The 15,052-nt window shown below is 44.4% G+C and overlaps 1 protein-coding gene across 1 annotated transcript; it reads right to left on the bottom strand.

Moving 5' to 3' along the window:
- Window positions 1-3,568: 3,568 nt before the first annotated feature.
- On the bottom strand, window positions 3,569-4,909 carry LOC308282799 (regulator of chromosome condensation-like; the record flags this gene model as incomplete). The annotated part of the gene is made up of 1 exon (XM_080723186.1): window positions 3,569-4,909. One exon carries the CDS (start codon window positions 4,907-4,909, stop codon window positions 3,569-3,571), a length of 1,341 nt encoding a protein of 446 aa, XP_080579312.1.
- Between the last annotated feature and the right edge of the window lie 10,143 nt (window positions 4,910-15,052).

Raw genomic sequence — 15,052 nt, forward strand, 5'->3', positions numbered from 1 at the left:
GCAATGAATTTGTACATGTTTTCTGATTGGTTAGTTGAGCATATTTTCGTGAAAAGAACATGATAAATGTCTATGCAACCACTAAAAACAGATATTATTGGCACAATTTTGTAGTGAATGTTGAAAAGCGGGACATATTAGTGATATTTATTTGAGATATTTGTCCGGACACCGGGACACGCAGCTTGAAAACGAACAGTCCCGGCCAAACCTGGGACTTCTGGTCACCCTACTTAATAATGTGGTCTCAGTTGTTATATGAGATACATGAAGGTTTCCTGTGCAAATAAGCTGAAAAGCTTACTAGGAGCTCCCTTTTGTTGACCTTGTACCAGTGAACTGCACTGTCATGAACCTTTTCCTATGCAAACTTCTAATAAAGTCTTCAATCAATCAATCAATCAATCAATCAATCAATCAAGGATAGATAGCACCTTAACTCTGCAGCCGCACTGAGGCACTCCAACACAATAGTGCACCAGTTCTTTTAGAGTTGTGCATACTAGTATCCACCTAACGTTTCTTCAAAACCCTTAAGTGTAACCAGTCATTACAGACAGCGACGTTAGCTTAGGTTCAGCACGTCAAGCCCTATTATAAATCCGGCCCTGGGACAGAGTCAGGGACAGAGTCAGGGCCAGAATGAGGTACCGAGTCAGGGCCAGAGTGAGGGCTAGACTTAGGGCCAGAGTGAGGGACAGATTGAAGTGGTGCGCTCTCCTCTGCTTCCTGGACTCTTTGAATCAAGTGTGTGACTGGTCCATCAAGGCTTACATAATGGTCCCCATGACCTTCGGCAAAGTGGCCCAGAACTAGCAATGGCAGACTGTCGTCATACTGACCACATGGGGATATTATCGATGTTGCATCAACACCCAGTGTCGATACAATCACAAACTGTATGTTGAACATTGTGGATGCTCTTTGTACAGCTAAATGATCCCTATATGTATTCATTTGCTGCATGTTTAGCAGATAGTTGCTCCATTCTCCATCAACACAGTTGGCAGGGTGTGTAGCAACTCATAATGTAAAAAAAAATACCTATGAGAGGGTAATCTGCATTTCGCCAATGCATTTCAATGAGAATGGAGCGTTTCATGCCAGTAGAGGATTTCTGCAAAAAACGCTCAATTCTCATTGAAATGCATTGGTGGAACGCGGATTCCACTCTCATAGGTATTTTGGTGTGTGGGCACCCTTACAAGTAAAAGTCCAGAATTCAAAATGTACTTGAGTAAAAGTATGAAAGTGTTGGCATCAAAATGCACTTCAAGTATCAAAAGTAAAAGTACAAAATGTTTGAAAATAGCAGATCTACAAGCTCACAACGCGTCACATCACGGCGCGTTGTGAGCTTGTAGATTGGCTACTTTCAAATAGGGCTAAAGTGGTTTATGTATGTTTTTTAATATTTTAATTTATACCTATAATTTATAACTAGTTACTAAAGTTTTCAAATACATGTAGTGAAGTAAAAGTGCACTATTTGTATCCGAGATGTAGTTAAGTAGAAGTAAAAGTATTGAAAATTGGAAATACTCAAGTAAAGTACAAATATCTCAAAATTATTACTTAAGTAAATGTACTTAGTTACACCACTGCTGCATAGTAGCTATTTTTGTCACACAACATCAGCGTACGGCGAAGTAAAAATGCAGGCTAAATGGCTGAGCCCAAGGGAGAGAGTGAATGAGAAAGAGATGGGGGGATTAGATTAGAGCGAGGGGGGAAAGGAAAACATTGCAGCTGTCACATTCTCTCATATGAGACCACCAGTCCCCCGAGAAAAGACACTCTTAAGGATGAAAGAGGCATGCCTTGCTCTTTCCCCACTCACTCTCCCTCCCTCTCTCTCTTAGAAGTTCGGGCCGCTACGTGGCCCTCACGTCCCACCGCCAATGTGACTGATATGTCCATAATATGGACATATCAGGTCCATACCGGTATATGGACTCCATATATGGAGATTGAGAGTGTGTCTGTCAGTTCTTGTCATGGCCATGTATGGAGAGCTCTGTATTTGTTAGTCCTTGTCCCTTTTATTATTAGTCTGGTTTCCCCTGCATATTTGCTCCGGCATAGTCTGGTTGCCCCTCCAAGGCTTGTCCAACTTTATTCCTTCCATTTTTCCATCTTTCCATCTTTCTAGATAACCATTTTTTTTAACTGCGCTACTCCTCCCACGGTTTTGGTCAGAAGGGACGAATGCAGGAGCCGCTGCCGGAGACTGCATTCGCAGCTGTCCCTCGTTTTGGTGGCATGCACTTAATTGGGCCATATGTCAAAGCGACCGGCTTCATCGGGAGCTATCCGTGTGCAAAGGTTGGAGCCTGTAGAACCAACTCTGGGCTGTGAGAACCTTGACATGCTTACTTGGTTACTTGTTATGTCACAATAAATGTATTTGTGAATTAATTTTCTTTGATTACAAATGAAATTTCCCAAATATGGAGATGACTGACATCATAGATGTCTGACATCATAGACCACATGAGACTGACACAGCATGTCCATACTTACTATATATGGGGATTCCAAGATATGGGCTTAATATTGATGACATCAGGGATCTCCATAATGGGCATAAAAGGGACTATAGGACTGAGACGGAGATCTCCATATATGGCCATTCATCTATTAGTGAATACATTTTTCCCATTGACTTGAATGGTGAAACTTCAAATGGCAAGACGGAATTCATTTGAAAGTTCATTTGAAACTGTCACAGCAACCACACTTGCAATTCCCAATTGCCTCTTTCTAATTCTATCTAATCTATCTACTATGTGACACTCAGTTTTGGCTGCTGCGCCCGGACGTTTGTTTTTACAGACAAAGGTCAGTTTGAAGTTTGTTGGTTCCTACCCACCTGCTGCTACAGTACATTGCATGGGGCAGAACTTTTTTTATGTGTGTGTGTGTGTGCTGTTTTTTCCGCCCAGAAGTTTTTTTTCAAGTGGTACACAGTATCTCTAAAGTCATGGATCTGTCCCATTTCCCATATTCCCTCCTGATTGGCCACCATTGCCTTCTAAAGTTTGTGTATGCGACCTGACGGTGGTGACTTGGTGGTGACGTCACCAAGAATGCTGGTCCCTCATTGCCACACAGACACCGCCACATACAGAAACACCGAACGCAGTATTGCACCCTCTGCTGGCGTTAAGTAAATGTGGCTTACCCACCACCCGCACCACATTTCAATCCACTATGCATTCACTGCGGAGTGACACAAGGGCTGAGAGCATGTATGTTATTGGGGATAGTTGGAATGCAGCCCCTGTCCCCTCTTGTTAGTTAAGGTAGGTAGGTCAACAGGCCACTCATCTTGCTGGTGGAGTTTTGGTAAATAAATGGTAAATGGTGCATTTATATAGCGCTTTTATTCAAAGCGCTTTACAATGTGCATTACATTCACCCATTCACATTCATACACCGGTGGCGGTGGAAACCATCCAAGGGACCAACCAGCTCATCAGGAGCAACTCTGGGTTCAGTGTCTTGCCCAAGGACACTTCGACATGTAGACAGGAGGAGCTGGGATTTGAACCATCAATTGGATCATTCATTGGCCAACCTGCTCTACCTCTTGAGCTACAGCCGTTTTGACCAGAAGAACTGTATGCTGCCCTCCGCCGGATGCCGCTAGTACTGTGCAGTTCTCCAGCTGTTTGCCTGACATCTTCACAGGGCTCCACTCGTCCTTCTCCTCGTCATTGCTCTGCCCTGTGCCAAGCTGCAGGTTGGTGCCCATGCCCCAGGCATACACAGATCCTTTTCTGGAGACAGCAAAGCTGACACGGGACCCACAACTCACTCCTTTGGCCAACTGCATCCCAGGCACAGGCGAGGGCTCGCTCTTCTGTGCAGCTCCCTCGCCCAGCCCCAGGCGACCGTAATGCTCACTGCCCAGGCTATACACCTGGCCTTCACTATCTAGGCAGAGTGCGTGCTCCTCTCCTCCAGAGAACTCCACCCAAGCTGTGGTAGAGTTGCTGAAGCAGGTCGGTTTCACTGGAAAATAACAATTGCCTTTAATCCCAAGCTGATGATAGTTGGACAGGCCAAACACATACACAAAGCCATCTTTTGATACTGCAAAGGTGAAGTTCTCCCCACAGAAGGCATCTATGAAGTGAACCTTTCCTTTTACTGCCACCCGCTGGGGAATCAGTAGCCGGTCGAGGCCCTGCCTGCCTCCTCTGTCAGTAAACATCTCATTCACCCTTCCCAGCTGCCCCTTCTCTGCGCACCCTGCAGTGTAGAGGTTCCCCCCATGTGTTACCAACACAAGGTGGTCATTACCTGAAGCCACTTTAACGACAGGCTCTTTCAAAGGGACTTTGACGGGAACGTTGCACTTTTCCCTGGAATCCAAAAGACCCATGAGGCCACTGCTGTCTCTAAAAGAGCCCCAGAGGTACACTGTTCCATCCTCTGTGAGAGCAGCTGTGTGGCAGTTCCCGGCAGAAACCTGAACGACCTTCTCGCCCAGGACCACCTTCCCGGGACAACTCTCCGGCGCCGAGTCTGACGTCTCCCGACCCAAGGCACCCTCGTCGTTACAGCCAAATGTGTAGACGGTCCCGGCAGCACTGAGGCACACCGTGTGCACTCCTCCAGCTGCCACCTGCACCATGCCTTCTGGCAGGGGGACCAGGGTGGGCCTCCTCCGCTCCATGATGTTGTCTCCTAAACCCAGTTGTCCAAGGTCGCCCTGGCCCAGCACCAGAACCTGGCCTGTCTGCTTCCCATGACTCCTGTGCTGAACTTTCAGCTTTTCCTCATGACCTCTCTGCGTCCCATGACCCCTGTGGTCAACCTTCCCTTTTCCCTTGTTATATGGCGAGTGCCGTGTCCTATGAGTCTTGCTTGGAGTCTTCCCTGAAGTATTCTTTGCAGGCATGACGGCAAAATAAATAATGAAATAGTGGTTAGAATGACTATTTGCAGTTCAAAGAGTGTACTAGTTTCATGGTGTGAAACAATTATTAGATATAAAGGAAGGATGTGACGTCATGTGCACGTGGTCGACCCACAAAACTAAACCCAGAGCCATATAAGGAGAGTTGGGTCACCTCTGTTCACTTCATCATGCCAGTCCAATTGCGACTTGGGAGGAGCCAGTATAGAGTAGACACAAAGCCAGCTGAACCGGAAGTTTACGGAATGCACTAGCTGTTTCTGCTCCCTCATTGACGCAACTCTCCAATAGAAGGCTCTAACTAAACCAAACCAAAGTGCTTGAATTTTCTTTTCTTTTTTTGCGCTCCTAGCACCTTTTTACTATATATTTCTATGGTAAAGACACTCCTCTTTCAGGCTGCGTATTTTTCAAAGTTTCGATGCTTTTTGCATCTAGCATTTGTAGACAGTGCACTGGGTGCCTCAATTTATGGAGCACTGCAGTTAAACAGTTAGATCCGTCTACCATCCATCTGAGACATGCTTTCTAGTTGTACTCTTTTCTTACTGTCCTTTATTATTCATTTTACTCCTGCTTCTCCCTGCACCGTCTAATTATCTCCCTTCGTATTTGTTCAATCTCCTCTCAGTTGGCAGACAGGCTCCGGAGTATTAATTACACCCCAGAGGATCAGCATCTCTTATTATGCCCCTGTGTCTCTAATTACGTCTCTCCTCATTCCCTTTGCTTAGTTCCTCTGTTCGCCCCGTTCCCCTCATCCTCTTCCTCCTCTTCTTCACCCTGAAGGGGTATCGGGGGTATCGTGGAAATCTCCACGATACGATTATTGTGAGCGTTCTTCATCACGATAAACGATAATATTGCGTATCGTCCCATCCCTAGCAGCAACACGTTCTTGGCTGTCTTCATCCCTCTCCCCTTGTGACGTCCATTTGGCGACCATTGTCTTCAGGGGCGTCACACCAAATTCTGGGCCCTGGGGTACAAGGATTCACTGCGGGCCCCCCATGAATGTTAACTATTGAAAAATAGCAGATATACAAGCTCACAGCGCGGCACCGAGTGCTCTTTGAATACATATATTCAAAGATTTTCACACATTTCCACAACTTTTCAAAAATAGCAGATCTATCTGCTATTTTTCAATAGATAAAGTTACTAGGTCCCCTCCACCTTGGGCCCCAGTAACTCAGTCCCACTTTCCTACCCCTTGTGACGCCCCTGATTGTCTTTGTAGCATTCTCTCCACCTCTCTCTCTCTCTCTCTGTCTCTGTGTGTTGCATTTTTCATTCTCCTCCTTTGTGAATTATTTCCCCCCTCTGCTCTTACACCTGATCGAGTCGTTCGGCTGTCTCCCATCTGTCCTTCATTCCTTCACTCGCTCACCTCTCTTATTCATTCCTTCCCGTTTCATCAATTCACTGACACACAACAACCGCCCGCAGCTGCAGCAGCACAGTGTCTTATGTGACTACCAGAGCATGCACAAACGCATGCATGCACACGCACAACTTAAAACACATCCTATCCCCATAGTAATGCGCTCTGTGGAATATGAAATATATGCCGCATGCTGCATGCGATTAATGACTAATGTTGAAGTGTGCACAATGTACTATGCTGAAGAGCAGATCAGCTGTGAAATGCCAGTGAGGGAGAAATTGAGGGAATATGTTTTCATGAACATCACTCATGACTTATGCATTTGATGACAAAAAACACACACTGCTACAAGTATGCAAAAGATGGGGAGATATAAATAAGCGAAAGATGATATGATATGATATATATATACAGTACTGTATATATAATGTAGTATATAAATTCACAGGTCTTATTCTTACTTTAACAGTAAAATAGCAAATATGCATTTACTGTACACTGAGGGTCTTCCACTACATATGTCCAATAAGTAGTTGGGGATCCCTGCAGGGACGTGCAGAGAATGTTAGAGAGGCAGGGGCTGACATTTCTAAAAGGGCCTTTCAGTGAAAATATCGAATATTTTCGGTACTTGATACTACACTGAACTAACTTTTGAATGCTGCCTTCATGGCATTGAAAGAGGGCATTTTGCATTTCCTTCACCATAGTAAAAACTGCATTCATGGTCTGTAGAGGCCGGGCTCTTTTTACAGACGGACAGAAGGGCAGGGGCTCAAGCTCACTTTGATGTCTATGTATGCACGTGCCTGCTCTCAGCTAAGAGGTTCTTTCTTGGCCTGAAAAAAAACATTGAAGGCTCCTGCTGTACACTAGGACATCTTTAGTGTGAAGTCGAACACACTCGACACACAACAAATCACACCCCCATGCTCCAGGCCATCCTCCTTTCAGATTATCTGTCATGGTTTGCTGAGAGCGGGTGAAATAGAACTCCCAGTGCTCTCCATGGCTGATCCTTGTTTAAAACCTCATTAGTGGAGAGACCTGCCCGGGCCCCTGGAAGGCTTAACGTCTAACGACGTGAATGGGAAGGGAACCCTTGGCTATGACAATATGGAACAATGTGCCCACTGTGGCTCAGGTGTTGTTCCTTTTGTTTTTGTTTGCATTTGTTTGATGCGTAATCCCAAAGCTGACCAACTAATCTCTGAGGCGTGTACAACCAAGCGCGTGGCCCCTTTACGGTCCATTCGCCCAGAGAGCACAAACGCAACCTCATGTCTTAATGAAGTCACACTCGCCATCTCTGTGTCTTCCCGCACCACAATTATTTTCTGCGCTTTCATTGCTCATGATTAATATGGCTTTAATTAGTTGCTTGCGGTGCTCTTTCCATTCCGCTCCTGGCAAATCATCTATACAAGATAACACTCAACATGTGAGTGGCTTTTGATGATGAGATGAAACAGTAGTGAAACATGAAAACCGCACACTGACCCAGCCACTTGAATGTTATACAGTCACTTTAGGTGCACAGACCTTGTATTATCCACTGGTCTTTTCAGATACAAATGGTCTGCACTATTTATATTCCAAAGGAGATGAGAGCCACGTGCCATGTCAGCAATGTGAGTGCAGAGTATTGATGATGATTTTTGTAGTTTTTTTATCCTGGTTTTTCCTCCCCTCTATAATATTATGTATAACTGTTCTTTTTTTAATCCAAATGTCTGGTGTTGATGTCCATGAAGAAAAATAATTACAGTTGGCTGCTAAAGAATACCACCATTTTCCCTGCTGATTCCATAATCTGAGCTGTGGGAAGAAAAATGTATAGTCACATTTGTCTATTCAATTTGGTGTTAATGTATTCATGCTTATTAATTAATAGGCCTACTACTGTACGATTGAGGGACGGGGCCCAACTGTTTAGCAGGGCTCCCCTCCTCTTATTCCATTTTGTCTATGGTCAACAGGACCGGGCTGGAGAACAGTGATACATTGAAACAAATAATGTCATTATGATGATGAGGTCAGTGGCACCATTTGGCTGCCAAAATGCATGGGGTAGGGGGTGATTTAAAATGCAGAGAATGAAAGGAAGGAACCGTCCCAAGAATTAACAGACGCAAACAATGGCCATGACAAAAAAAAACACTACACAAAAAGTCCCACAACATGAACCCATAATGTTATCTCATACTATACCTAGGAAAGACAGTAAAAAGACTTATTTGCGATGTTCCTTTTAGGCAGGGTGTTTAACTGTACTTGTACTGTACTACATTCTTTAATGTATTGACTATACTTGTTATGTTCTCCACTTGTGTCTAATAACATACTCAATCAATCAATCAATACTCAAAGTAAATAACACAATAATAGAACTTCCTGTGCCCTGGTGCATACTGGGAAATGCAATCCCCCCTTCTAACCACCGGGGAAGCAACACTATGAATGAGATGGGAGGGATATTGCATCACTCAATCAAGATTGATTGCGTCACAAAATCAGCTTGCTGTGTTTGTGTGCTTGACTGAGAAGCGTGCAGCTTACACAAAGAAACAGCAGTAATGTTAACTCCATAGACACATGAAACAGAAATGGTACCAAAAGTGCTGCATCTTTAAAGCGAATGGGAGAAGAATCTTATTGGTGTAATGTAAGGTATGTTATGCCCAGACACACACCTAATGTATTTTGCAGCCTACATTTAGATCATACACGGCTACGCCATAGACTGTCTACATACGGTCATTTTTTAACCTGCAAGGGTCCATTTGATTCCAAACTATTAGCTGGGGACCCTCTTGAACCCCATCCAGGACCCTTGGGGTTCTCCGTTGGGATGCCACCCTGAGAACCACTAGATTACAGGGCTATTGTCATCATAGGCCTGAGAAGTGAGAATGGATTGTCTTTGTCATCTACAGTATGGAAGTTGATAATGGCACTTCAACTTTGACTGCGACAAATGCTATATGACATTCAGGAGGGGAAATTTGGAGGGCTTGTATCACTCCCTCTCCCTGAGCGATAGACCGTGCTTCCACCTCTCCCAAGGCAGGAAGAAATGTCACGCCTCATCTTCCGTTATCGATGTACTATGCCTCATCGAGAACATACAGTAAGCAACAATACCCACAGTATATAAGGATCCCCTGAGTTGGGATGAAAGCAACTCCCAAGAACACTGCAACAACTATTGAAATGTTTGAGTGCACTTTTTTTTTAAAGAAGAGAACAAGTTTGGCGTGTTTTGACATGTCTCTGTCATGTTTCTCTCGCTGATGCCTCCCTCCTTATCTCCCAGAGTCGTACAACAATAATAACCACCGTGCTTCCACTTCAAAGACCTGAAAACTCCAGTGTTTGCTTGCAGTCCATGGCTGTGTTTGACGTGGCCTTTTCATAGACTTGTTTCACAATAGGCTAGTAAGACATTTTAAACTAAACTAAACTTTAAACAGTAGTTAATGCACAACACAGCTGCCAAAGCTGCATTGAGATGAGGACAGACCACTAAAATGTAATTGTTTGTGGCATTCATGCCATGATTTAGTTTCACTGCAAAATCTTTCTTCATTTATTGATGTAATTTATTTTATTTTATGGCAAATGCTAAATTGCACTAAAATTATACTTAAATATATAGTGCATGCACAAGCATTGATTGAATGTTTATGTTGTGTTCTGTATATAAAAAAAACTATTGCTATGGAAGTAAATGTATTATTATAGGTGGGCACTATAGGGGCAAATAAATCATAGAGACAAACTACCAGTGACATCCTATTTCTTGTGCCGAACAGACGAACAGTCTGGTGAGACGTAGGCGAACCCTAGGCAGGAAGAACACACAAGGCAGAGAGAGCACCCTGTTGGCTCTGGCATAAGACATAGTCGGGGACCCAGTCCCCAAAATGGGAGGGGACCTGTGATTTTCTGCCGTACTTTTTATTTCTGTTTTATCTATTAGTTTGGTCATTAAGGTCAACAGAATGAGAGGCCTGCTCTGCCGGAAACATCGCGAAAAAAAGTTATGGCCATTTGTATATTCACTGTCCCATTGACTCCACTAGAAATATAAAAAAAACAAAAAAACATCTGCTTTAATTAGCATGTGAGGGGTCAAATTAGGGGTTCTTCATGATTCTGAATCCATTGCAAGCATTTGTTTTGCATAAAAAACATTGCTTGGGTTACTTTTCGGCAGCCCAAAACTGTGAAAAGTGGGAAAAAAATGATGACTCATCACTTTTGACTGTTTTGGGGGGTTGATATCTTGCCCAAGGAATGTTGTTCATGCAAAACAAATGCTTGCAATGGATTCAGAATCACGAAGAATCCCTAATTTGACCCCTCACATGCTAATTAAAGCAGACTTTTTTTCTTTTTTTAATATTTCTAGTGGAGTCAATGGGACAGTGAATATACAAATGGCCATAACTTTTTTTTGCGATGTTTCCGGCAGAGCAGGCCTCTCATTCTGTGGACCTTAATGACCAACCTAAGAGATAAAAACTGAAATAAAAAGTACGGCAGAAAATCACAGGTACCCCTCTTTTCTTTGAGCTTTTGGCCATGTGGGTCCTCGACTAACAGGACAATAGCAGGAAGAACACACAAGGCAGAGAGAGCACCCTGTTGGCTCTGGCATAAGACAGGACAATAGCTGGAAGCCTGGAGGAGAGAGGCTGACCCACCAACTGGAGAGTGTTGTGGTTAAGGGTTGACATGATGGCCAAGGCTTTATCCATTAGAAAGGGATTATCTTTGATGTATTTACAAACTGTGCATGCTACCAGCAGGAACTCAGTTTGGGAATAGTATTTGAGTCACTCAACTACAACTATGTCATGAACTAATAATCACAGAACAATTACCCGTGAGGCACCCATGCAGAGTCAGTGCCGAAGTGTCCTTTAGCAAGACACTGAACCCCTAATTGCTCCCGATGAGCAGGTGCCTGCATGGTTTCCTCTGCCGTTGGTGCGTTATTGCAAAGTGCTTTGAATAAAGACTCTATGCACCATTTACCAATATAATTATGTAGCTAATTAAATAATGAATGGATATGTTAGAAAAGCCCAGAGCCATGGCTGTGCCACTAGTAATTTCCTAGAACATTCACAGCACCTAAATTCAATGCACCCATTATTTATTTGATTGGCTGCAGTGGTATGGCTTACATATGGCATATCATGGTGTAGGTCAGTCTTATGTGGTAAGCCTATGCATACTACACCAGAACAGACGAAACGTGTTCGGTTCAGCCAGGGACGTGCTGGGCCCCTGATTCAGCCCGGGAAAAAAGAGTTGGAGAGGCCCTCATTGAGCGCTATAGAGACAGATCTCTCTCTATAGCGCTGCTGCTACTCAAAGATTTGCCATTTCAGATCATGAGAAGTGACAAGCCAGTGGGCCAATTATTGTACATGAGTTATATTTTGTCGTTGTCCGGTGGAAACCTTATATGTCCAAAACCGTTTGTTTTGTATTTATCATTTAAACTAGACCAGGTCAACCTGGTTGTGCCAGACCCCCTGTCTGTCATCATCATTTATGACATCATGCCTTTTGTAGGCATGTCATCATCATGTCATCATCATATATACCCTTTATATAGAAAACCCGGACAGACAGACAGACCGACATTTGCTTATGTAGGCCTACCCATTTCATGGGTCTGGCAAAAATTATTTAAACTAGTGAAAACAGCCGATCTACAAGCACACAACGCCTTGCTCCGCGAGGCGTTGTGTGCTTGTAGATCTGCTGTTTTCACTACTTTTGTGCCACGGCCTTGTATGATGAAGGAGGGCTTTGCTTTACGAAAAAAATTACAAATTTGAAAAGCCGCCCAGCCCCCAAAATGGAACATTTTATTTATTTATTTTTCCTAATGGCCGGCCTGGACCGGCCGGGAATGAACCGGCCATTCGGGAGTTGTCCCGCTTTTCCCAAAGGCCAGCACGTCCCTGGGTTCAGCTGGCTACAGACAACTTTATGATGCCATTCAGAGGTTCGGGTGGGCGGTCTCAGAACTGAGTTTGGGTGTTCTGCCTCCGTGATATTGTGACTACCTGAATTATTTGTCTACTGTGGTAGACATTCTGCATCGTTTTTGCATACAGCCCAGCTTAAAGGAGAATTCCGGGCTAGCGTTTTATTACCTTATTCTGACAGTATCATATCTCAGAACTAGTGGAATTCTCCTTTAACTCTCCTACTGCCAGATTATTTATTTATTTATTGGGTCTGGTGCCATCAAAAAGCGGCTTACCTTTGCGACGTTATAGTAGATAGATATACTTTTTTTTTTCTTTTTCTTTTTTTTTTTATTGTGCAATAGTGCACTTTGGTCTGCCAGGCAGCAGAGGGCGGCGTCATGCGAGAATGAATGTGAATTTGCCTGTTATGTGTTGCCGTACATTCAGACCAGTCACTGGCCACAGAGCCTCCGGGCCAGAGGAAATCAACAAGGAAGTGAATTGGTCTCCGTTGATGTTAACGCATAATGGATTTTTTACACCATCACCGCGGAAAATGTGTTTACAGTACACGGCGCCGCGACCCCTCATCAGCTTACAGTCATCAGACGAGGTAAACGAACGAACGCGAACGAGCGCCGTATTGGCGCGGAGGTCTCTTGAGAATTGGGGCGAACAGGAACGTCCAAAGCAGTATAAGAGTTAACGTTAATTCTGTCAGCACTGCTGACTCAGCAGTAGTGAAGCGAGTGAAAAGCAGTGTGTCTCCTCACACGAGCCAACTGTGCGTGCGTGTGTGTGCGTGTATGTGCGTTTGTACATTTGTGTGTGTGTTTGAGTGTGTGGGCAGGTGTGTGAATGTAATGAGTACTATATTGTCGCTGTCGGGCAGAAACCTCATATCTCCAAGTTTCAAATTTGTATGTTTTTTTCGTAAAGTAAAGCCCTGCTTCATCATACAAGACTGTCACACAAAATTAGTGAAAATAGTAGATCTACAAGCACACAGAGTCTCGTGACACGAGGCTTTGTGTACATGTAGATCAGCTATTCACTATTTTAAATCATTTTTAAAAAGATAAATACAAGACGAACAGTTTTGGACTTGGAAGGTTTCCATCTGACAACAACAATATTGTGCCTCTGTCAGGGACGAGCTGGGCCCCTGATTCATCCCGGGAAAAGGAGTTGGAGAGGCCCTCATTGCCAAATCTTTTCGCCTTCCGGGCGCGCTGCGAGGCCCTAAATACTATTTTAGGTATAAAGAGAGTCTAATGGTGTTGTATGTAGACCATCTAGGAGTATTCAAGGAACCTAGGGAGTAGTAGGCCAGTATTCAGATGATAGACAAGCTAGTGGCGCCAATGTGATGGCTCTGTGGGGCTGCTGCTACTCAGCAGCACTGCTGCTACTCAAAGATTGTCCATTTCAGATAATGAGAGACAAGCCAGTGGGCCAATTACATGAATTATATTTGCTTTGTGGGCCGTCCATTTTTCTTTTTAATGGCCGGCCTGGACCGGCCATGAATGGACCGGCCTTTCGGAAGTTGTCCCGTTTTTCCCAGTGGCCAGCACGTCCCTGTGTGTCCATCTCCAATGCGATATCTCTTGTGTGTCTTAGTGTACGAGCAAGGCAACATCCTGTGTGCCTGTCGGGAGGCGAACCAGAGAGACAGAGCATGGCCCCACCGTGCCTGTTATCAGCTGAGGGAGAGGACAGAGAGACGACGGTGGGCAGAGGTGGAGACAGCGGGGAGGACAGAGGTGGAGACAGCGGGGAGGACAGAGGTGAATGGAGAGATGAGCAAGAGATTGAGAAAAATGAGAGAGGACAGCGCCAATGATTGGAGAGAGGGTGGGGGTGGGGGCCAGGGTAGAGATAGCAAGATGGTAGGGAAAAAGAGAGCGGGGCAGGGACGTGCTGGGCCCCTGATTCAGCCAGGGAAAAAGAGTTGGAGAGGCCCTCATTGCGCGCTATAGAGAGAGATCTCTCCCTATAGCGCTGCTGCTACTCAAAGATTTGTGAAGTGACAAGCCAGTGGGCCAATTACATGAGTTATATTTCGTCGTTGTCGGGTGGAAACCTTGTATGTCCAAAACCGTTTGTTTTGTATTTATCATTTTAAAAATGATTTAAACTAGTGAAAACAGCCGATCTACAAGCACACAGGTGTTGTGTGTGCTTGTAGATCTGCTGTTTTCACTACTTTTGACGACGTGGAGAGCGAGAGAGTGACGCGCAATTGGAATCGTGGCAGTGGGAGGGACAAAGATGGGAGTAGTCGAAGGAGGAAGGGGTAAGAGAATAGAGGATAGAGAGGAATGTTATGGAGTAGGGAGACAGTCATTGGATCATTAGATGGGTTGTAGAAGAGTTTATAGTGTCAAAGAGAAGATGGGGACACACCTGTTTCCAGTGCCCTCATTAACCTCAGCTGCCTGTCATCAGCTCATCAATAGTATATAAACCCCAGTCTTCTCGCACCGCCAGATTCTTTCCCATTACCTCCTAGTGATACAGTTAGTGTTTTTGAAACTTTGACTCATTCTTTTCTCCTGTGCCTCAGTGACCATAGTCACCTGCCCCATTGCTTTGCCTGCCTATTTACTACAGTTACAGTATATTCAAAGAGCCTATAGAATAGTGAAGTAAATTACTTATCTCTCAGTAGAACTTTGAAGTTAGATGGTTATCCTCCTCTCCCTTTCCCATCATAAAATCAAATCAACGCCCTGCCAA

Source organism: Nannobrachium achirus, assembly GCF_963921795.1.
Source record: "Nannobrachium achirus genome assembly, chromosome: 4".
NCBI classification, from domain to species: domain Eukaryota; kingdom Metazoa; phylum Chordata; class Actinopteri; order Myctophiformes; family Myctophidae; genus Nannobrachium; species Nannobrachium achirus.